General features: G+C 36.2%; 2 protein-coding genes and 1 long non-coding RNA gene across 3 annotated transcripts; 2 read left to right on the top strand and 1 right to left on the bottom strand.

The window, feature by feature from the left end:
* Positions 1-3,209: 3,209 nt before the first annotated feature.
* Positions 3,210-6,682, bottom strand: LOC146915041 (uncharacterized). Its single transcript, XR_015013235.1, has 2 exons — positions 6,498-6,682; positions 3,210-5,695 (listed from the first exon to the last, which is right to left on the bottom strand). It is a non-coding gene; the product is annotated as an uncharacterized LOC146915041 (long non-coding RNA).
* An 11,412-nt stretch (positions 6,683-18,094) lies between these two features.
* LOC146915040 (uncharacterized) lies at positions 18,095-20,366 on the top strand. The gene is made up of 4 exons (XM_085717602.1): positions 18,095-18,399; positions 18,862-18,925; positions 19,594-19,734; positions 20,022-20,366. Exons 2-4 carry the CDS (start codon positions 18,883-18,885, stop codon positions 20,189-20,191), a joined length of 354 nt encoding a protein of 117 aa, XP_085573728.1. The 5' UTR covers positions 18,095-18,399; positions 18,862-18,882; the 3' UTR covers positions 20,192-20,366.
* On the top strand, positions 20,206-23,037 carry LOC146915039 (zinc finger BED domain-containing protein RICESLEEPER 2-like). Its single transcript, XM_085717603.1, has 6 exons — positions 20,206-21,997; positions 22,090-22,178; positions 22,268-22,463; positions 22,607-22,707; positions 22,800-22,869; positions 22,977-23,037. The coding sequence occupies exons 1-2, from the start codon at positions 20,206-20,208 to the stop codon at positions 22,164-22,166; spliced, it is 1,869 nt and encodes a 622-aa protein (XP_085573729.1). The 3' UTR covers positions 22,167-22,178; positions 22,268-22,463; positions 22,607-22,707; positions 22,800-22,869; positions 22,977-23,037.
* The last annotated feature ends 1,364 nt before the right edge of the window (positions 23,038-24,401 follow it).

The raw sequence follows: 24,401 nt of genomic DNA, 5'->3' as shown, positions 1-24,401 counted from the left end.
CTTATTGTTTCATTAAATCAACATACAGTAGAAACTCTTTAATTTAATACTCAGTAAATTAATAAAAACTCTAAAATAATAAATTTGTCCGGTCCCGACTTGGGCCAATGTAAAAAATTGAAAAACTCGATAAAATAATAAGATAATAATTTTTCGGGAGATCCCTTTATAATTTTCGGTCCCAAGAAAATCATAAATTAATAATTCATAGAAACTGAAAAAAATATATTAAGAATACATTGAACACATTTGTTCCTCTTGTTTACATTTATTGTACTTCAAAAGTCATTATTGATTTCCAATGCATATGAACACAATAGTTACTAATTTACGTTGAGTCCCAAGGTTCGCTGCAACGTAATTCTAAGAGGCATAAACTAATTTGCCTTTTTGTTTGGTATGTACAGTATAATTACTTAAAAACTCTTTAAATTAATAATTATTAATTTATCGATAAATTAATAACTCTCTAAATTAATAAATTTCTCTGGTCCTGTCATTATTAATTTATAGAGTTTTAACTGTATTTTTCTTTTAAATCCTTCAACTCATTGGTTCTCATTTCAAAATGTGTAAGGAGTTATTTAAGTGACTCAACAAGTTCTTCTCTGGGAATTTTAGAATATACCTCGTTTTCATCTTCAGAGTCTGAGTCAGGATCTGCTTCTGAAGTCTCAGTAGCTATTAATCCAACAGCTACCTTAGCATCTTCATCAGCTTCTTCTTTTTCAGACCCAGATTCACTATCCAAATCTTCCCAGGTTGCCATTAAACTCTTCTTAATTTGCTTTCTGAATTTCCTTGTGTTGAAGCATGATTTCTTTGACTTGTCGTTTGACTTCTCCTTCTAAAGATCAGGGCAATCAGCAATGAAGTGTCCAGGCTTCTTACAGTTGAAGCAACCCTTCTGATCTTCTTTCTTGGAGCTCTTGTAACCACCTTTCTTGCTTAGAAACTTTCTGTTCTTTCTTGCCAGATACTCAAGCTTGTTTGAAAGCATAGCCATCTTCTCTGCAGGATCTTCACTGGAGTCTCCATCAGATGACTCTTCTTCAGATTCAACAACCTTCAGAGCTTTTGATGACTTCCCCTTAGATGGTAGAGCAATAGATTTACTCTTCTTAGCAAGCTCATGTTCATTAAGACTAATCTCATGAACTTTGAGAGAGCTGACAAGATCTTCAACACTTAAATTGTTTAAATCTTTAGCTTCCTCAATAGCAGTAACCTTTGGTCTCCATCTAGCAGGCAAGCTTCTTAGTATCTTGCTAACATGATCAGAAGCAACATAACTCTTCTTCAGTATTTGCAGTCCAGAGACTAAGGTTTGAAACCTTGAGTACATCTCCTCAATTTTTTCATCATCCTTCATCTTGAACAACTCATACTGATGACCAAGCATAAGAGCTTTTGCTTCTTTGACCTTCTTGCTGCCTTCATAGTTAGAACAGAGAGAAGCAAACATTGCTTTAGCAGTGGATTTGTCACTCATTTTCATGTACTCTGCTTTAGGTATAGCAGTGACAAGTGCTCCTCTGATAATATGATGCTTCTTGTAAAGTTTCTTCAAGGCAGGAGTATTTTTTTTTATCAACAACAGCTCCTTCTTCATCAAGAACCAATTCACCAACACCATCTTCAAGTATATCCCATAGTTCTTCATCTAAACCTGTAACACCCCAAAATTTTTAATTAAAATTTATGTATATGAATATCTTAATAATTATGTGATTAGTTTCTTTCTGTGTGTTTGCTAGTTATGATGATAATATAACCTTAATTTATTAGCTTTAGTGTGTGTATATAGAAATATATATGTACGTACATATAGAATATCCTAGCATATTTAATTTTTTTTTTAAGGTGATAGTTATTTTAATAAGTGACAAAAAAGAAAAAAAAAACGAGAGAGAAAAGAAAAGGGAATTGACTTGTGCCCCACCCTTCGTATATGCATATATACATAAACTAGTCTCTAACCTAATAGCCTCCTTCAACAATTAACCTAAATATGCCGCACCAGTATGAATGTATCTACAACACCGTTTTGTGTGTCTTGACGAAAAGGAGATGTAAATTGTGAACTGTTTGGACTAGTTGACGCGGTTGAGTTTGTTATTATGCGAAAGCTTCAATCCAGGTATATGGGGTGAGAGAGAAGAGTTCGAGATCATGAGTGTAAATTAACTGAGATGAACGAGAAAAACCGTATTTCTCAAAGTTCATTCGGGGCTCGCCACGACGGTTGTAGCCTTTCGAGAGAATAATTAAATTAATGTGCAAAGTTGGAAGTGTAAGGTTAAAAGAGAATTTAGAAACATTATTAAGGTGTTGCTTTGATTTAAGTTATGTGAATATATGGTGTTTGATGTCAATGATAAATTCTGTGCCTCATGCCTGATTTGTCGCAACTATATGGATTGATGGATTATTCAATGATTTATATAATGTGTTGATTGTTGTGGAATTATAATTTTTTTTTTTGCCACATGTATATAATGACTATTGATATTGAAATGTTGGTTGAATTATGATTATTTGAGATTGAAAATATGGTATGTGGTTTGATGAATGAGATGTCGATTTAAGATATAAATATTGATGATATTCTTCTTTATATGACAAAGTAGTGATGACTCCCGCTTGTATTGTAGACGGTGTTCTTAAGGAGTATCTTAGATCAACGGGGGGAGATTATTTTACTCATGGGTATTTTAGCAGTCTTGGATAGAGGGGTTTGCCCTTGACCCCACTTCGGCCTTATTAGGTGTTTTGATATTTTTAATAAATTGGTTCTGATTGTTGTGTTAAACTAGACCTTGCACCCGTGCTGCCGCACGGGTCATGATTATTGGAAACAAAATATTCAAATAATACAGAAAATAATGTTCTTATGGTGCAGATAAAGTGGATAGTAATAAAATTACAGTACGGGTCATGTATATGACAACTATTTCCTATCAAAAAATAAAAATTCCATAAATCAACATAAACTTTATTTATTTTTTCATAAAATATTAGATTAAAAATATTTTTATTATGAAGTGAACGCTAATAATAACATTAGTTTAAAATTTTTCCCTAAAAAAATTACTTTAGTTTAAAATTTAAATACTCGAGTTAGAAAATATTTATTTTAGATCAATAAACATTTTGCTGAGAAATCATGATTTCTATGATAGCTTTCAACTGCTTTCGTCAACATTATAGAATAAAATAAAATGTTTCTGATTCCAATTGAGAAAATGTACAGTTTTTTTTTATTTGCAATTTCTATATCTTCACATAACTACTCTTATATAGCTTTAACTTTCCTTAGCATCTTGTTTTCAATCTTCATTTTTTCATTTCCCATGAATCTTGCTAACCTTCTCTGCATCCAATCAGACACGTACAACAAAAATAATCTGTGACAAAAAACAGAAAAATATAAGAGTAGTTATTATTTGTTGAAGATAAGCTATATGAGTTTAACCAAAAATAGCAGGGAAAAAAACTGTGATCTGTAAAAATTGATTTACCTTGGAAGTGTGACATATAATGACAGTTACACTATGTAAACTATCATTCTCTCTTACAAATAAACAAACACTCAGACTTATCATAATGAAAATAAACAAACACTCAAGATATTGCAATTTTTTCAATCCTAAATTACTACCACTTTTTTTTGAAGGAATTATTACTACCATTTCTGATCTATTTTTTCTTTTGAGAAATAATTGAGATACTAAATTACCACCATTTCTAAGCTGCATCCATTCTAAATTACAAATAACAATGCTTTTCAATAGTCTTGCTTTATGGCTGCTCCATAATTTGATATCTTTCATTTACTATCACAAATCCAATCAAAATGAACAGACAAACAATTACTCTTCTTGGCAGTTGCACCTAAAATTTAAATTTCACAGGATATTAAATGAATTAAATTCAGGAGTTGAAATTACGCAATTGCAGCTTATCAGAAAGAAGAAAAACAAATACAGAACAAAACCTACCAGAATATAACAATTGAAGACTTGATCCAACAACACTTATAAATATAAAAAAGAAAAGTTCAAATGAAATATTGAAATATCTTTTCATTTTTAAATGGCAAATATTATTGAAACCAGCACTCTTAGCAAGAGGCCGAAAAGAAACTACAAAGATGCCGCATATAGGCGTAACATCGACCAAACAAAATGCCAAACGGTGACGCCTCACCAGTAGAGAAAACAACGAAGAGTTATGACGCTGAAATCTACTTAACAACAACAAATTTCAGTTCCATATCCCCTCCCCTACAGTCAAAACACGAAACCGAAGCCGAACACACCAAAAACCCACCACGGCCACACCAGAAAGGACACAACACAATGCAGCAGCCACTGCAACCTGCTGAAACAACAGCAGACAGCAGGAAACAGCAGCAGGCAACAGACAGCATGAGGCCCAAGCTTTGAACACACAGCCCGCACCAATGCCGAACCGGACAGCAGAAGAAACCAACAATTGGTTAATTCATAACTCAATGATATAGTGGTGTCTTTGATCTCATGGAACCTGTCCTAAGATGCAACCCAAGTGTACTAAGTCAATCCCAAAATGTCACTAAATGAGTAATTTCAAAACCAATTTATAATCTGCTGAAGCATTCCATAGCAGACCACCAACCTCATTCCATAGTCTGCTGAAGCATTCCATAACAGACCACCAACCAACACTCAGTTGAGATACATCAGATATCATAAACACAAATAAAGCCGAGGAATGTTGAATGTGACTTGCAAACCATTGTAAAAACTCAAATTCTACTTGAATTAACCCAAAAGTGAAAACATACCAGTAGCTGAAAATTAAAACTAACATATGGGAGCGATGAAAGCTTGTACTTCAAATATAACGCTTATAACCAACAAAATAGATCAGCCTCAAAGCCACATCCAGGCCACTACACCTGACTTTTGAATCCAATCTTTCGTGCCCCTGTAACAACTACGTTAGCTAATCTAGATTGCAACATGAACAATATGAATACACAGAAAAGAAGCAATTATAAGTCATATCCCTAAAATACTTACATTGGAGATGTCTAGTATCAAATAATAAATGATAAATATTAATGGCTAAAGAAAAATTTATACGCAACACCTTCCAGAATGTCCCCGTGAGAAAACTATCCCATGCTTTATCTGATACGCTTTTACCAAAAAAAATATTTGTAAAATGTTACCTCATATCTCAGCAAACAATCAAAAGCTTAATTGAATATAAGTTGGGCAGTAAAACAAAAGCTTCACGTGGGACTATTTGCACTTTTTGTTTTTTGAATCAGCAAAATTATTCTTGACAGGTTGTGTATGGCACACTAACCCGCGGTAAACCAAGAACAACGATTACAAACTCGGAACTGTATATATGCGGATGACCATAACAACAACCAAGAAAAAACAAACACCAAATACCTTCAAATAACCACAAAGGGGCGCCCCCTATAGATCTGTAACATTCCACTTAAAAATGAGGCTATACATTAAATAAGACACCATTGAGCTATAAACAACAGCAGAACCCTATAAAACACAAACCAAACGCATACCCCTGCCTCATATCTTGACTACCTTCAAGGCCTTTTGCTTGGCGGCAACCTCTTCTACCTTTTGCTTCTTTGTACTCACTGCCTTGACTTCTTCCTCAGTCTGCCTCTTGCCTGTATCAAAGTGAAAATAGCCCAATAAAAAAACCTACATCAGAACATCAAAAAATAATCAAAAAAATAATCAGATAAAAAAATTCACTTTTCATAAAATCAGTTCAACCAATCAACAACTTTGTAACATAGCATATCATGATCAACATCAGAACATCAAATAAAATTGAAGGAGAACCAAGATTCTAGTTTTTGGTAAAATCAGTTCGACCCTATATAATCAACATCAGCCCAACTATATAACATAACAATACAACATAATCAACATCAAACTATAAAAAATTGGGGGAGAACCAAGCTTCATCTTTTCGAGAAATCAGTTTGACCAATCAACAACTATATTAACATTGACACACAATACATGTAGAACCTAACTTCATAACATAAAACACCAGTAAATCATATAAATGTCTGAATGGACAGAAAAAATTATCGACACTCAAAACTCATGAATCAAAACTAATGAAATTCAACTAAAACAAAGTAAAAATAATATCTTCAAAAAACCAAGTTTCAAAAATCAATTAAAAATCATATGGATGAAATTATGAGCTAAAAAAATTAATCAACACTTGAAATGTTAAAACCCATGAATCAAAAACAATAAAATTCAAATTAAACCAAGTAAAAATATCATCTCTAATTAAAATCAACCCTACTAAATTGAGTGAAAGAAAGATATAGATCTAATTCTCACACTCAAATCATTTCAATTTCGCCGAATTTTGATTGTTCGAAATTCCACCAAGTTTCTGGAGAAAGATAGAGCTATGCGCACAACAGAATGAGTTTTAAGACTTACAATCCAACCGGCGGAACCTAATCAACAGCAAGCAAGACTTGACGCAGGCGAGGGATAAATTAGAGGAGTAAATGGTGGCGGGCATTCAGTGAGGAGATGATCCAGAAAGGAGGGGATGAGGAAGGAAGAAGAGAGATGAAGAAAAATCAGAGAAAGACTGATGGAACGGTAAATAAAAGATGGACTTGAATAGATGACAGAGAAAAATTCTGCTTTGTTGGAAAATGAAGAAAAAGTAACGTGGGAGACAAAATGATTTATGTTATTTCCGATGCAAACAATAAGTTGAAGGGAATTTGAAATTCAAATTTGTAAGAGGGAGGGCGCCAAATTTTTAGGGTTAGGGTTATGCATTATGTACCTTTGGATTATATATAAAGATTTGATACGTGATTGATAGTGGGATTTATAGATGAAACTTTTAGATTGGATGTTGACTGTAATAGATGAACTCCCTAGTGTGGTGTAGGTACTAAATCTTGTGGTTTTGGGTAATTTTAGGTGATGAAATTTAAGAGATTGATAGTGAGTCTTAGTTAATGGAAAAGGTTACGTGAGAACTGGGCATAATTTTAATATTGATGAAGTTAGGTCCCCGCTAATTATTTAGGACGTATAGTCTGTTGAAATTATAGGAGTGAAGTGATTTATGATCCTATTAGTTTAGATTAATGTTGGTTCCCTTGGACATTACTATGTTAAATTTATACTGCAGGTAGCTACTAGTTTTAGAGTAACATGTAGAAATCTGATTCTATAATTGCACAGGGCAGCTTCTTATAAGTATAGCATGTCACATTTTAGTAAAGAACATAGGTTCATTTTTAAATTTAATATTGATCAGCGCTTTTAAATTTAATATTGATCAGCGCCTGGACTAAGAATTAAAATCATTTTGTAGCCATATATGCCATGGAGGGAAAATAGGTTGATGTGAAATATAATGATGCTATAATTGCAACATTGACTAGCTGTAATGACACTTTATTTTACGGATGAATCTTTGCTGTCTAGCTCAGCTAATTTTGCTACACATGATTCTCTTTTAATCTTATAGGAATTGGGTGAATTTTGATTAATGATAGTGAAATGGTGATCCTGCTAGATAATATGTTCCTAAGATGTATAATAAGGTCCTAAATTAATAAAATTAAACGAGAGGAGTCTAATTAGGTGTCATAGGAATAGTTCCTTAAATCCATGATGAAATCAATGCAAGAAAAAGTTTAAAGGTGCTGTAGACAATTTAAAGAAAGATGTGAGTAGTACAATAAGGAATTAAATGAAGAGGAGTGAATATATTTATGTATAATGGTGTGGTTAATGACTTATCTATAATATATTATGGAAGATGAGATGTACGATATATACATTATAATGATGATGTAAATGATGATGCTTAAAATTGCTTGATGATGAGAATAATGATGTCGATTAAAATTTGTGGTGTGAATGACGATGTATGTTCATGATGACGATGTTATCTATGATGATGATGAGTTTGTTGATGATTTGTGTGCTTGCTTTAGAGTCGTGCATTTTAGGGGCAGTCTTGCATTAATATGTGGATTATGTGATTAAGTGTATATGTGTAATACTTGCGGAATTTAATGGTTCGTGTCCATATAGAGTCTAGAGCATAAGTCTTGCATATGTGGGAGAAAAGTCCAGTAACATATCTCTGGCAACTATGTTGAGAAAAGTCCAGTAACATATCTCTGGCAACCATGTTGAGAAAAGTCCAGTAATATAACTCTGGCAACACGATGAGTAGGTGTGGTACCACATTCATATAGGTCTTAGGACTGAGTCCATATACATAAAAATTGATGATGATTTGTATTTGATGAATAAGTGTGACTGTGTGAGACTTTGAAGGTGATTATCTGTTGATGTTTTTATGAAGATGGTTATTGGTGACTATGTGTTATGACTATTTTGGAAATGAACTGTGACATTGTGTTTGTGAAGATTTTGGTTCTAATGCTGTAATGATGTTTCTTTTTACTAATGTTGATTAAGTTGATATAATATATTATTCAAGGTTCTGAATATTATGTTTGTGATGTGATACGACTTTGACTTAATTGCTTACGTGTTCTTCTCATTTATTTTATACTATTACATGTTCTCGAAACTCACCCCTTCGTTGTTTGTGTTTGCTGGCTTGGCCCTGCGGTTGCGAAACCGTAGTTTTATAGGTTATGAGTCTGGGAGTCAAGTACATGCCTTCCATGAAGACTTGTCTTGTGTCATTTGTTATTTTGGGGACAAAAAAACGCTCTGATAGTGACACAGGAAAAGGGATATGCTTACTTATCTAGTTTTGTAGAAGTATATGATGTAAAAGAAAGTATTTTTCAAAAACAAAAGATTCGATGTTAATATCATTATGATTTTCAAGGAAGTAAAATGTGAATTATGTTTTTGAGTCTTTGTGATATCCTAAATCTTGTGGAAGAATTCCTATATTAATAGAGCAATTTTTATTTTACACTTTCCGCTGCAAATCAAACTCTATTTTTAATTAAATAATAGTAATAATTTGCTTTGGGATTTAGGGTGTCACAAAACCCATGACATAGCTGTAGAAGTTGGTTTTCCACCAAGAAAATTCTTCAGGATCTCCATTGAACTTAGGAACCTTTCCAAAATTGGATTTCTTGCTCTCATAATCATGTGGAACAACATTGTTGTTGTTGTGGCCAGATCCAGAACGGGAAGTATCACCAGACATGTTTTTCTCAGATCTTTTTCTGTTACACTGTTAAGTGTTAAAACAACATACCAAGGCTCTAGATACCGATTGAAGGTGAGAAAAACACAAGAAGGGGGGTTGAATTGTGTTTTAAAATTCTTCGTTTCTCCTAAGCTAAACCACACTGATCAGAAGCAAATTGAGACTGCTTCTGAAGTGGTATTCAGGATGTAAATGCAGCGGATAAAAACAAAAAGAGAGAAGGAAGAAAGACACAAAGCAATTATACTGGTTCCTTCCACAAACCGGAAGTAGTCCAGTCCCCCTTGCACTTCCAAGGAGAGTTCACTAAAATTTAATGTCAAATTACAACTGCTCACTGCTACAATTAGCAAGAGACTTCAATTTGCTCAAGCACACAAGCAAGAGACTTCCTATGCTCCTAAACACAATCAAGAGACTTCTAATGCTCAAGCACAACTGCAAGAGACTTCAAATCAAACAAGATTACAAAGAAAAATGTTTGAGGTTGAACACTTGATATACAATCAGAGGTGCTCACAATATAAAACAGATACAGACTCTTAAGACTTTAGAATTTCTAAGGTATGAACTTGAAAACAGAAATTCTAAATGAACTTTGAAATGCATAACAATTTTAGCAGAGTTTTGGCACTTGTAAATTGTAGTTGAGTCTGATACCATTCTCTAAGTCTTCACTCCTTTATATAGAGGTGTGAAAGAGATGTTGTGAAATTGCCAGCACATCAAAAAGAGTCGTTTGAAGCTTTGATCAATCATCAATGATCTTTTGCCTGATATGGTTGTTGTCCTATGAAGAACCAATTTCAAATCCATTCCCATTGTGAAGGAACATTGTTGCAGGCAGAGCTGTATTTCAGAGCTGTTTTCTTGTCTTGTAGTATGGACACTGCAGACTAATGGAGATAGTGGTTGTACACTTCGTACAGTTGTACTTTGTCAACGCTTTTTGAAGATAAGCATCCAATGCCTTCAAATATCCTCAAAATGACCGTTGCTTTGTATTCCCAGTCTTCTGTATTACTTTCGAATCCATTGAACAACTTTTGAAGTATTAAATCTTGAATCTTCAGCTTCTGGTGATTTTCAGCTTCTGATGAAGTCGCTTCTGATGAACTTGCTTCTAATGAACTTCAACTTCTGATGACGTCATCTTCAAGAGCGCTTTGTCTTCAGGAGCACTTTTGACTTCAGGAGCACTTTTCTTCAGACGCTTTAAAGCTTCCTTTTTGTTGATTTCTAAGCTCTCTTTTGTTCTTCAGAACCCATATATGATGTAAAATATTTGACTATGGTTCTGTACACTTGAACAAATATTAGCTAGTCCAATTGACAATTTTTAATAGTGTTATCATAACAGTTTGAGGTTACAAAAAGGAAAAAAGAAAGCAAGCATAGAGGAAAAACCCCTTAGCGTCAACAGGATCGATCTCGATCCCAGAGAAGAATGTCAACAAGATTGCATTGAGCCCACTGAAGACCGCAAAGAAGTACTCATAGGCCACGAACTGCACCAAGTCACGAAATGGGTACCTCACTGCATCCAGAAGAAGAACTCGCCATGACAACACTGCTTCGAGATAAGTTTGATTTATTCGCCTGGAAGCCATCATATATGCCAGGAATTGATCCAAGTGTGGTATGTCGTCATCTCGCCATCAATCATGGGGTTAAGCCAGTAGTACAAAGAAAGCGCAAGCTAGGAGAGGAGAGAAGGAAGGCAGTAGATGAAGAAGTCAAAAAATTGAAAGATGCACATTTTATCAGTGAAATGAAGTATCCAGCATGGTTAGCTAATATATTATCAGTTAAGAAAGCTTCAGGAAAATGGAGAATGTGTGTAGACTATACAAACCTCAACATGGCTTGCCCAAAGGATCCATACCTCCTACCCAACATAGACTATCTCATTGATAACGGCCCTGTATTCAAGACCCTCAGTTTCATGGATGCCTACTCAGGCTACAATTAGATTAAAATGGATCCATTAGACACTCCAAAAACTACTTTCATGATGAATACCTAAAACTATCATTATGAAGTTATGCCTTTCGGCCTTAAGAATGTTGGCGCCATCTTTCAAAGATGCATGTACATGACCTTCGCAAAGCAGATCAGAAGAAATCTTGAGGTCTACATAGATGACTTGGTAGTTAAAACAAAGGAAGAAGGTGGTCACACAGAAGACTTGAGGGAGATTCTGCAGCAAGTGAGACAATCCCACATGCGTCTGAACCCTGCCAAGTGTACTTTCGACGTCCAAGTGGGAAATTTTCTAGGTTTTCTCCTAACAAGAAGAGATATAGAGGCCAACTAGGATAAGTGTCATGCCATTACAAACATGAGAAGCCCATCCAATATCAAGGAAGTTCAACAATTGACAAGAGGACTAGCAGCCCTATCTAGATTCCTCTCATGCGCAGGTGACATAGCTTTTTCCTTCTTCGCATCTATCAAGAAAGAAGAAAGTTTTGAGTGGATGCCTGAGTGCGAGGATGCCTTCAGCAAGATAAAGTCTTTTTTATCCATCCCGCCCATCCTACATTGCCCAACAACAGGTGCTATTCTTTTCTTGTATTTATCCATATCAGACAATGCCATGAGTTCCGTATTATTTCAAGACTCCGTTTTTGGAGAAAAGCCCATATATTTCATCAACAAAGTTTTCCGAAGAGTTGAACTCAGATATCAGAAGATTGAACGCCTTGCCCTCGCCGTCGTAATCACATTTAGAAAGTTACGCCCATACTTCTAAGGCCACAGAATCGTCGTCAAGTCCAACTATCCAATCAAGCAAGTTCTAAGTAAAACAGATCTCGTCGAGCAAATGGTAGCATGGTCCATTGAATTATTAGAATATGATATCCAATTCTTACCCCGAGGAAGCATCAAGTCTCAGGCCCTAGCAGATTTCGTGGTAGAAGTCACATTGATGGATCATGTGTGGCTTCTATCCATTGATGGATCATCCAACTTAAAGGGAAGCAGAGCAGGAATTGTTTTAGAAGGACCGGGGATCTGCTCATTGAACAATCTCTCAGGTTCAAATTTAAGGCCATCAACAATCAGCTAGAGTACGAAGCCCTGATTGTAGGAATGCATTTAGCTCAAGAGATGGGCGTAGAGAACCTAAGGGCGCGGAGTTACTCTCAACTTGTGACAAGTCAGATAACAGGGGAATAACAAACAAAGGATACCCAACTCGCCAAGTACCTCGCCAGAATTAAAACCTTGGCAAACAATTTCAAGTTCTTCAAAACCATCTTTGTACCTAGAGAACAAAATGCCAGAGCAGACCTCCTAGCCAAAATCACCAGTACCAAAAACCTGGAAACAACAGAACGGTAATTCACGAAGTAATATCTGAACCAAGTACAGAAGCCGTCGAGGTTGACATGATTATTGAAGAAGAAGAATGATGGATGACTCCTCTAATTAAATACTTAACTAAAGCTTTTGTCCCAAAAAATAAACTAAAGGACACCTTAGTACAAAGAAGAGCATCAAAATTCACCATGGTAGCATGTAAGCTATACAAGATGAGAAAATCAACGCCCATGCTCAGATGCTTGGGGGAAAACAAAACAAGACTTGTCCTTTTAGAAGTTCATGAAGGTGTACGTGGAAGCCACATTGGCGGGCGAGCCTTGACAGCCAAGTTGTTAAGGGCGTGATACTATTGGCCAACATTGCTACAAGACTGCGCTGAGTGTGTTAAGAAATGCTACAAATGCCAGAGATTCTCCAATAAGAAGCATGTCCTAGCACATAAATTAACCTCAGTATTCTCACCTTGGCCTTTTTACAAATGGGCAGTAGACATAGTGGGAACTTTCTCTTTGGCACCAGGATAACTAGAATTCTTGATAGTGGGCGTGGATTACATCACAAAGTGGGTCAAGGTGAAGCAGTCGCCAAAATCACAACAGAAAGAGTCAAGATATTTATTTGGAAAAATATCATCTATCATTTCAGGCTACCCAGAGAGATAGTATCCGACAACAGAATTCAATTTGCTAGCACTACAGTTGTTGATTTCTGCAAGCATCTAGGGATTCAAACCATGTTCGTCTCCATTATCCACCCCAAGGCAAACGGAAATGTAGAGTCCGCCAACAAGGTAATTCTGAACAAAATAAAGAAAAAGCTAAAAGTAGCCAGAGGCCTTTGGGCCGAGCAGCTGCGTGAGGTAAACGCCATGAAACTTCCCGATAACTCCACAATTATTTTCTACTTTTGTAAACGCATCTACAAATGTACATTCTTCTTGTTTCTTTCATCACAAAACATATATTTAAACATGTAACTGTTTATTCAAATAAGAAACAGGTATTATGGTCTTACCATACTACACTGCATTCTACAACCAAAGAAACACCATTTACTATGGTCTACGGCGATGATGCCATGCTCCCCATTGAAATTAACACACCTACATGGCGACATGCAAACTTCTTTGAAGAAGGTATTTCACTAACCCTTTATTTTTAATGGTTCCCATTTTGAGTTTCCTACTACTAAACAAGTGGTTCTCTATCAAAGCTAATGAGACATGCCTAACATGCATTACAGATATGATCGATGAGATACGCAAAAATGCTCACATCCGAGAGTTTGCCGCAAAACAAAGAGTTGTTCACCAGTTTAACTCAAAGGTTATTTCTTGAGAAATGAAGGAGGGCGATCTAGTCTTGAAGCAGATAGTCAACCCTATTATGATTGGAAAGTTGATGCCGAACTGGGAAGGACCGTACAGAATCAAGGAATAGCTGTCACATGGAGCTTATAAGCTGGAAGAGTTGAATAGTAGCCCAATTCCAAGGACTTGGAACGTAGTCAACTTGCATCACTACTATAGTTGAAAACTCTATATATGTTATTTTATAGATTAGATTAAGGCGAGCACAAAATCATGCAGATGTCGCCTATCAGTATTTTGACATTTTAGTTTTTAATAGAAAAGGTAGGTGGCACTCATTTCCCCTGCAAGGGCAGGGTTTTTAATGAGGAGCCCTATTTTCCAATTTCCTCTCGCCTCTGATTTATCTATTCATCACGCAAATCATACGAATAACTACAAATACATCAACCACACGAGGCTCTAAACGCACTGTCAACCATACGAGGCTCTGAACAGTTTTATAAGTCAACCGTATGTGGATCTGAACTAAAGCGTCAACCCTACGAGGCTCTGAACAGTTTAAAAGTTAACCTTATGAGGCTTTGAAATAAAGTGTCAACCGTACGTGGTTCTGAACAGTTTAAAAGTCAACCCTATGAGGCTCTGAACTAAAGCGTCAACCTTACGAGGCCCTGAACGCGTTGTCAACCCTAAGGAGCTCTGAACAATTTTAAATCAACCCTACAATACTATGAATTAAGGACACTTACCTAGAAGACCTTGAAGTATAAGACTTATCATACCATACAAAAAACTTGAGTTGCTACAACCGACTTACGTGATAAAATTTTGTTCACCCACAAAAGAAACATCCAACATTCATCAAAATCACGAACAACACTACTACAAACAACGCTCTAAATTTACGTCATCTTCGTTCAAAAGAAGAGTAAAAACGATTAAGTAAAGAACAAAGAAGAACATTTTCTACAAACGAGGCACACAACACTCAGAAACAAAGATAAGTGATTACACTACACGAAAATAAACATAAATGGTCAACATAAAATATTGAAGCATAAATAGCATGTTATTACATGTCAAATCACCAAAAGGCTCTCCAGGAAATAACCAGAATACGTTTAAGTTACAAACTTCCCAAAAAAAGGCAAATCCATTTAACAAAAAGACAAAACAATAAAATTAGTTTTCATTTACAAACTTCGCATCGGGGGTTAAAATGAAGGACATGCGCGCCCTTGCTTGCTCGAACCCATTATCAAAGTATAAAGAGAACTCCCCCTTTCCTTCCTCCATGGCAGCCTGAGCTTTGACGATATCACTTTCCAAACCAGCGGCCTTCTCCTTCCACGAGTCTCTTTCAAGCTCCACAACTTCTTTTTCCACCTTTAAGTCGGTAACTGCCTTTTTCGCAACCTTTTTATCCGCCAAGGCATCCTTCAGCCTGCCCTCCAAACCCGTTGCCTTATGTTTCCATTTTTCCACATCTTCAGAGGCATCTTTGTACTTCTCATCCAAAGCAACATGTTTTTTCTCCATGGCATGTCCTATTAACAGGACCCAGAGCGCCGAAACTCCAGCATTTGTCACCAGATCGCTAAAATTGGCTTTGACGCAAGCATCAACATCAACCTTCGCCAATGATACCTTATCCTCCATGTACATACAATAAAAGACATATCTCACGAATTAGAAACTTGACAAACAAAACTTCAACATTTAAGAAAAGAATTCGACAGTCAACTCCCGCACCTACGAAAGTTGAAATCTGAATGCCAAAATGACTCCTCCATCGGGGCATTCAGTGAAGTAGTTTCAACATTGTCATCATCCTTCTCACTAGTAACAAGCACCTTCTTCGATTCACCCTTCCCGATCCTCATCTTCTTAAGTTTTTGCGAGTCAACCTGATCATCTAGAACGCCATCACCTGTCGCCTCAGTGTCAACGTCCATCTTTGAACTTCCCACCATCATATTCGCTTTAGAGGCTGCATCTTTTCCTTTCAACTTCCTATGGAGAACGTCGGCGGGGTCGCTGGCGGAATACCCCTCCGTAGCCTTCTTGGCGTTCAAATCAGCCAAGTATTTCTTTCTCTCTGCTCCGGACAAAGGCATCATTGTCTCCACAAAAGCACAAGTAAAAGAGGTCAGAAATGCAACAGTCATTAAAAGTAAAAGTAAAAGTAAATCAAAACAACACTCACGCAAGTAAGCATCAAGACTCTTGGAATCACCCTCTCGGTTCATAAGCTTGTGAATGTTCATCAGTAAGAACTTATCCAAAAAACACACAATTCCTTGCTCATAAAGTGACATCTTCTTAAATTCATACCCCATCACTACAACCGGAGAACTAGTCAAGAACAAAGGATACTTTGGTTTTTCTTCAACCATCACCGACAAACTTGAGCATTCAGGCACCCCCTGCACCCTAGAGAAAGAATCACACCATTCCTTCTTGATGTTACAAGCATGAGGAGGGAAAAGATTCTTCCCAGGATGGGCACTAATCAAAATCCACGTCCATTTATTCACATCTTTAATTCCATAAAAATGGTAAAAGACGCCGACAGAAGGCTCCAAGCTTAACGCTTGCAAAAATTTTTAAACCCACAGATGAACACCTAGCTGTTATGCCTTATCTGCGAAGGCGCCACATTCAAAAACTTTAGCATATCCATATCAAACACCGTAAGGGGAATTGTTACCCCAAATTCTTCCAACACTGCCATATACATAAAAAAGGATTCATCCAAGGCGCCCACCAGGCGTTGATCGAACACTCACTCGCCCACCTCACAGGGCGTCACCACCACATTTTCCTTATTCACCGTAGCAGAGATATCCATTTTGATATGGAAGAAATTGACGACTGAGACGTCTAGATACAAAGACTCCTCCCGAAGAACCTCTTCAGCAAAATTACCCATCTCGAACTCACAAGGATATGTCAGAAGTAGTACCTCTTTTGTAGAAATAGACGGGGAAGACGTATAACGACAGATTTCATGACAACTTCCCCCTTATGATATGCTCCTGAGGTAGCATATAGAAACACACAATCACTATCACTACCAGAGCTATCACTACTAGTGTCACTATCGCTGGACAAAGCCCCCAAAACCCTACAACCGAGAAACCCTAATTCGTACGCCTCCAAATCAATCGAGCCAGTCAGCTGTGTTGCATGTCTTAAATAGTCCATCCTTAGTTGATCCCTTTCGATGGAGTTAGTTAGAGAAATCACTCTACCCGTTCATCACACTCCCTAATAAGAACCATCCCTAACTAAAAGCTAAGATATTTTGGATAACGTAAAAGAACCTGAGAAGTTAAAGAACTCGAGATTGAAAATCCAGAAAGCAGCTAGCAAAATTTATGCGAATACAGAAAGGTTAGAGGCAAAAAAAAGAGGAAATGAAGGAAAGGAAATGACGCGAGATCACGCTTTTATAGAATAGCAATTAAAGTCGCCTTGAAAAATACGCTCACCTTCATTACGATTGGAGACACGTGGCAAAAACGCCAATATTCGAACATGTCATTACCATCAAATGGTCACACATTTTGAAGCGTTTGATCACTTGAAAAAACAAGGAAATCGCCTCAAAACTGCCTCGGATGCCTCCGAGAACTCGCCTTTAAAAACACCTCAATGATCAGCTCGCCAAGATATCACAAATCACTTCTCTTTGTCCCAAGACTCGTGCTTGGGGGGCTGTGGACCATCAATATCTTCCTAAGGACCTATAAGTCCTCCTTAAGGGCCTTTAGAGCCTTCTGAAGGGCCCTTAGACCCTCCTAGAAGCCTTAGCGCCCTCTAGAAGGGCTCTGAGGTCCAAGGCGCGCCCTTCCCAGGGCACCGCCTCAGCCAGCTTCTAGAAACCTCTAGAGCTCGATCTAAATACTTAAATTCCCCTATTGCTTACTGCCTTAGTAATCATAAATCAGGACCATAGAGGGCTACTTGAGAGCTTTCTTAAGGCATGACCAATACTAGCGCTGGACAGGATTTTGAAAACCGGCCCAAACCGGTCGAACCGGGTGGGCTGAAGCTTAACGGGTCGGGTCGGTCAGTTAAACGGTTAGTCCGGTTCAGCTTCAATGGTTTGCTATGACTATACATGGTCGGTCACGGTTTGTAATTTGCAACCCACGGTAAACCGAACCGAACCGGTATATAGCCCAGAATAATATCATTAATAAGATCCAGCCCAATAAGCCCACATATATATAGTTAGTGTGAGAACATTGAAACCCTAGTTCTCTCATTTGTCTGCTGCGGCTGCTTTTCCTTCTACCTACACACATAATCATTTTTTCTTCATATCAAAACATCATCAAAAAAACCCACAAATCACATATCATTGATCACAAAATCGTTCCTTTTCTTCCATTTTCCACAAAAAACTTCAAACAAAAATCAAAAATCAACTATGTTAATCAAAATTTTCAACCTTACTTTGTTTTTTGTCACATAAATCCGAATCTCAATCAAGTTTCTAAGATCTCTGAAAGGTTTGTAAGATCCAATCACATTTGTTCATATTTTTATACATTTTTTTATTAATATTTTTCACCCTTAAATAACCGATATGTTTCTAATTAAATCTTTATTTTTTTTAACTTGTTTATGTTTAGGGTTCATTGGCTCATTTTGATTTTACGTAACTGATGTTAGATTTTTCAATTTTATTTTTCGTTTTCCTTTTATGCTTCGATTTTTTTTTATGGTGAAAAAATTGTGAGTTTTTGTGGTTGATCCAGTCGTGTGAATGAGAATGTTGTTCCTGTAAATAGATGTTTGGATTTTATGTATTTTAAGCTCGCTTGTATGTTGCTTTTATAGTATTTATTTATTAATCTCGAAATTGTGCTTTGCATGGCGATTAAGCTTCCGTGTTTTAGAGTTTATGTTTTGTAAATCTTGTAATTAGATAGATTCAGATATCTTTATTTTTTTGACTTGTTTATGTTTAGGGTTCATTGGCTTTTGGAAACATGGAGGCTGAAGAAGGAAATGATACTATAATTTTGGATAACAGTGAGTGGAAATTTGGAAATTAGTTTTTTTTTTGTTGTGTTTAGTAATTATATTTCTATGCATATAATTTGTTCTTTTTTTGTGTGTGTTTAATAAATTATACGTGTTCAACTGACTATAATTAATTGGAGATTTCAAGTGTTGCTTGCTGGTTGGATTTTTTTTTGTTGCTGAGTTGAGATTCTACTGCTAAACTGAGTTTGTTTAATTTTTTTGCTAGTGTGTTGGGGATGGCGAGCCTAACTCATTTAAATTAATTTTAACATTCAAGTATTTTATGAAAAGTTGTTGCAGCTTCATAGTATATACTGCTTTGTGCTACAAGATGGATATTATATAATTTTTATACATATTAATGATCTTTTTCTCTCTTGATGTTTTATTATATAATTATAATTCATTCGAAACAGAATGGCAGCTAATTTTAGGCAAATTCATGACAGGATTCCAACAAGATGGATATGCTTTGTGCATATAATTTCTATACAGTGCTAATGTTCAACTGCTGTGTGCTTATACGTGTTAACTAAAGTGTCGAAACTATAAATGTACTTCGGTTTCTGAAGTGACATAATTATGCATATTTTCTATAAGCAATGCTAGTGTATAAGGAATATCATTATGCATATTTTTGTTTTGATCTAAAAAAAAATTCCTCTTAAAATCAGTCATGGAGGAGGAAACTGGAGTTGCAGCTAGGGAGGGCGTAGTTGGAGTTGAAGCTACGGGGGATGCAATTGGAGTTGGAGCTATGGAGGGCGCAGCTGGAGTTGCAGCTATGGAGGGGGTGATTGAAGCTGAAGCCAACCGTAAGTCTAATGATTTTTAGAAATATTTACATGTCTTTCCCCCCTTGTTTTTTAATGCAAACATAAGTCTTTCCCAAACACACTAATTATTTACATGTCATAGATTATAAATGACAAAAGATTACATGTCAAAGTCTGCTAGCATAATACTCATTCTAATTTCAAACTTCTGCTAAATATTTTTTTACGTTAGAGGTTTATCATGGTTTATTTTCTGGTTTAAATATTTTTTTACATTAGAGGCATACATTAAATGTATATCTGAATTACTTTACTAATCTTTTCAGCTGTTGTTGAGCTCCCCCCTTACCCACTACTAGGTGTAGGAGACCTAATGCCAATGGTAATAGGAGAACCTCTCCCGTTTGGCTTGATTTTAATCCCTTACCCAATGAACCAGAACCTACAGCCGCTTGTAAACACTGCCATAAAAAATACCATTGTGATTCTAAATTAAATGGGACATCCAGCATGTTAGCACACTCTAGAGTCTGCCTTAAGAAACCAGAGAACATGCTAAAAGACCCTAGGCAAACAAATCTTATAAATGGGAAGGGTGGTTTTCTACTTTCAGCTAGCCAAAGGTACAATGCAAAAGATTGTAGGGATGCCGTAACCAACTTTGTTATCCTTGACGAACATGCTTTTAGAGTGGTAGAAGGTGAGGGGTTCAAGCAATTATGTAAAAAATTACAACCACTAATGACCCCTCCTTCAAGGAGAACAGTTGCCCGCGATTGTTTCTACCTTTATGTCAATGAAAAATTGAAACTGAAGGCATTTTTCAAATCTGATTGTAGAAGGGTAGCCTTAACCACGGACTGTTGGACGTCCATTCAAAACCTTGGTTACATGGCCATCACCACACACTTTGTTGACAATAGTTGGAACTATCAAAAAAGAATAATTAGTTTCGCCCCTATACCAAATCACAAAGGAGAAACCATTGGTAAGCAAGTTGAGGAGGTTTTGAAGGAGTGGGGGATTAGAAACGTGTCTACAATAACCGTGGACAATGCTTCTGCGAATGATGTGGCTGTCTCTTATTTAAAGAGAAGACTTAAGAACATGAATGGGCTAATGGGTGAAGGGGATCACTTGCATATGAGGCGTGTGGCACATATATTGAACTTGGTAGTGATGGACGGCTTAAAGGATCAAGATTTGTCTATTTCTAGCATCCGCAATGCTGTTAGGTTTGTTAGATCGTCACCACAAAGAGCATCAAAATTCAAAGAATGCATAGAAATGTCAAGGATAACATGCAAAAAGCACCTTTGTCTTGATGTTCCCACTAAGTGGAATTCATTATACTTGATGTTGGATGCCGCCATAAATTTTCAAGAGGCTATTGAGAAGTTAGAGGGGGAGGTTGTTGGGTATAAGGAGTGGTTTGGTAAAGCTGGCCCGCCTAGTTCTAGTGATTGGGAAAAGGTTAGAGCTTTTGTTAGTTTTTTAAAAAATTTCTATGATGCTACAATGATTTTTTCATCCTCTCAACAAGTGTCTTTGCATACCGTATTTCACAACCTAACTTCTATATTGTGTGAGCTTCAAAAGGCAGCAATGAACTTGAATACTGTTGTGGCTTCAATGGGAGTATATATGAAGGAAAAGTATGATAAGTATTGGGGAAATGTTGTGATAATGAACCAATTGCTTTATTTTGGAGTCATATTTGACCCTAGGTACAAATTTGAATATATTGAGTGGTCATTTGGTGATTTGTATGGGGTTGGTAGTGAGTTGGCAAAAGAAAGGGCTAAAAGTGTGAAAGATAACTTGTTCAAATTGTACAATTTGTACAAATCTGAAGTGCCATCTAGCAGCAACAATTCACTAGTTGAACAACCTGCCCTTCCTAAAAATCCATCACTTGGTGCAAGGGCAGATGCGTTTAAACAACATTTGAAAACAAAGGAAACCATTGTTCAACAAAATGACCTTGAGAGGTTCTTAAGTGACCCACCTGAAAACGATGATGAAAAGTTTAACATTCTTGTGTGGTGGAAGAAAAATGAAGTCAGATATCCAGTTTTGGCAGCCATGGTTAGAGATTGTTTGGCCACACCGGTGTCAACTGTTGCTTCTGAAAGCGCATTTAGCACTAGTGGAAGAGTTTTAGACACATATAGGAGCTCCTTGAGTCCGACAATGGCTGAAGCTTTGATATGTTATCAAAATTGGCTAAAACCTTCTTTCATTGACTTCAAAGATCTTAATTTGAGTGAAGAGTATCAGCTTTTAGAGAATTTCGTTGGAGGTCATTTAGTAGCTTGTCTATAAATTTATTGTGTATTTGATATTGAGTAACAAATTAATTTTTTCTCTTTTATTGATTTGAATGCATTGTAGAAATTGAACAAGTGTTAAGTGGTTCTGGAGTTGGTCTTGCTGGTGTTTCACCGCCAGCAACTGGGCCTTCTGTTTAATTCCACTCAATGGTATACTGTTTATTAACTAATCTTACTTTATCATACTTAAAGTATTTAATTTATGTATTACTAATTAAGAGTGATTTAATGTCATGCAGGAATGACTTTTTTGGATATTTTGGGAGTCAAATATGACTCAATACTAATGCACAACACATGCATCTGCTTTTGAATGATATGGAATGTTATATGCTTCATTTGCTTGGCTCCATGATGATTGTGGAGTGTGGACATGATTTGATGTTGATGGAACTGTTTCAGCTGCTTGTTAAACTGATTAATGCTTAATTATTGGTAAGCAATTGTATGTGGAACTGAGCTGCTTGTTTATATTATTATCAATTCTTTAAAAATCTGCTTGTGGATCTGTTGTAATTGTTATACTAGTTAATTTTTGTTCATTTGAGTTGAGATTTCATCAATTTGGTTATTATTAGGATTAAGTTGTGAAGCTATCAACGTATGCCTATGCCTATGCCATTAGAGACGTAGAGAATGAAGAGTTTTGAAGTATTATCTATGGCATGTCCCTTTGCAGGTAATCTGATAAAACTTGCTTTCTTTGTTATAATGAAATTTTCTTTAATCTAGTGAAATTATTATCATTTACTATATGATTTTAATTTACAGTTTATCATAAATGGTTGCTGCAATTTAAGTGGGATACTGGCTGTTATAGACTTCTAGGGCTGCAGTTCAGGTTTGTTTTCAAATATCATTCATGCATATTTGTAAATTTAGAACATTAAACATATTGTTGTTTAGGTTTTTGTTTTAAACAGTCATATTCATTCCTTTGTTGTGCAGCATCAACTACAACAACATTCTCCATGATTCGCCATGTTGTAGCATCGGCAATTGCAAGCAGTCTGTGCTTTTAAAGCCAGTGGAATTTATTTCATCTTTTACTCAAATATTGGATGACTCTAATATATTATAATACTTATACTGTTGATACTGTTGGACAACTGTAATATTTACTAATATTGGCTGTGTTGTGCATGTTTGCTGTTAGTCAACGCAAACAAGTTATATAATTTACGTTTGGAACAAATTTACAAATGGTGTTGGTTCATACAAGTTCTATGTAATATATTATGGCATAAAATTGCTCTTGATTTTTACTTAAACTGAAAACTGACAGGCTATAAAGATTAATATGAATAGCCAAATTATTGTTCTTGGTTTTATTGAAAATCCAAATTTCAGCTTATAATTTGGTTATATTAAATTTTTAAAATATATTAAGCAGGGATTGATGTATACAAAACCGAATTAACCAAACTAAGTTGCACATTTGACCGGCTTAACCGTTTAAGCCGAACCGACTAAATCGATGCTTAAGTTGGTCGGAAATGGTTTAGGAATAAGCAACTGTTGGTTTAAACGGTTTCAAGTTTTGAAACCGATTTCGAACCTAGCCGTCCGACTGTCCACCCCTAACCAATACAATACAAACCCTAATTACGATTATTGTACTTTTGCAAGTACAATAATTGTTAGGCGTAATGTTGCTATTAATTGTCAAGGATCCTCCTCGAGACCGATGGGAGCTATGGCACCCAATGTTTTCTATATATACCATATTATGTGTAATATTGCTATTAATTGTCAAGTCATAGTGGAAAGGTAGGTTATCAACCTAGCAGAGGTCGTGTCTTTGATACTTCTGTTGGAACAAAATGTGTTTAAACAATAAACCTTTGAGTGTTTTGATGATAACAAGGTATTAAAAATTGTCAATTGGACTAGCTAATATTTGTTCAAGTGTACAGGACCATAGACAAAATTTGACATCTTAAATAGGTTCTGGATGAACAAAAGAGAGCTAAGAAATCAACAAAAAGGAAGCTTAAAGCGTCTGAATAAAAGTGCTCATGAAGACAAAGCGCTCCTGAAGTGATGACGTCATCAGAAGCAAGTTCATCAGAAGCAACCTCATCAGAAGCTGAAAATCACCAGAAGCTGAAGTTCATCTGAAGATGCAAGACTTAAAGTTTCAATAGTTGTTCAATGGATTTGAACTCGTCTAAGCATTGCAGAAGACTGGGAATATGAAGCAACGGTCATTTTGAAAGGATTTGAAGGCATTGGATGCTTATCTTCAAAAAGCGTTGACAAAGTACAATTGTACGAAGTGTACAACCACTACCTCCATTACTCTGCATTGTCTCTGCTACAAGACAAGAAAACAGCTCTGAAATACAGCTCTGCCTGCAACGTTGTCCCTTC

Source organism: Medicago sativa, chromosome 6 (assembly GCF_051527215.1).
Source record: "Medicago sativa cultivar Bolivia chromosome 6, Bolivia_mono, whole genome shotgun sequence".
NCBI classification, from domain to species: Eukaryota; Viridiplantae; Streptophyta; class Magnoliopsida; order Fabales; family Fabaceae; genus Medicago; species Medicago sativa.
This window is presented reverse-complemented; position numbering and strand designations above follow the sequence as displayed.

Bases quoted from the DNA above. Each gene is read 5' to 3' on its own strand.
- LOC146915040 (XM_085717602.1), top strand. From the start codon at position 18,883: ATGGAGGCTGAAGAAGGAAATGATACTATAATTTTGGATAACA. The intron at 18,926-19,593 runs GTGAGTGGAAAT...TCTTAAAATCAG, and splicing joins TACTATAATTTTGGATAACA to TCATGGAGGAGGAAACTGGA. The intron at 19,735-20,021 runs GTAAGTCTAATG...TAATCTTTTCAG, and splicing joins GATTGAAGCTGAAGCCAACC to CTGTTGTTGAGCTCCCCCCT.
- LOC146915039 (XM_085717603.1), top strand. From the start codon at position 20,206: ATGTTAGCACACTCTAGAGTCTGCCTTAAGAAACCAGAGAACATGCTA. The intron at 21,998-22,089 runs GTCATTTAGTAG...AATGCATTGTAG, and splicing joins TTTAGAGAATTTCGTTGGAG to AAATTGAACAAGTGTTAAGT.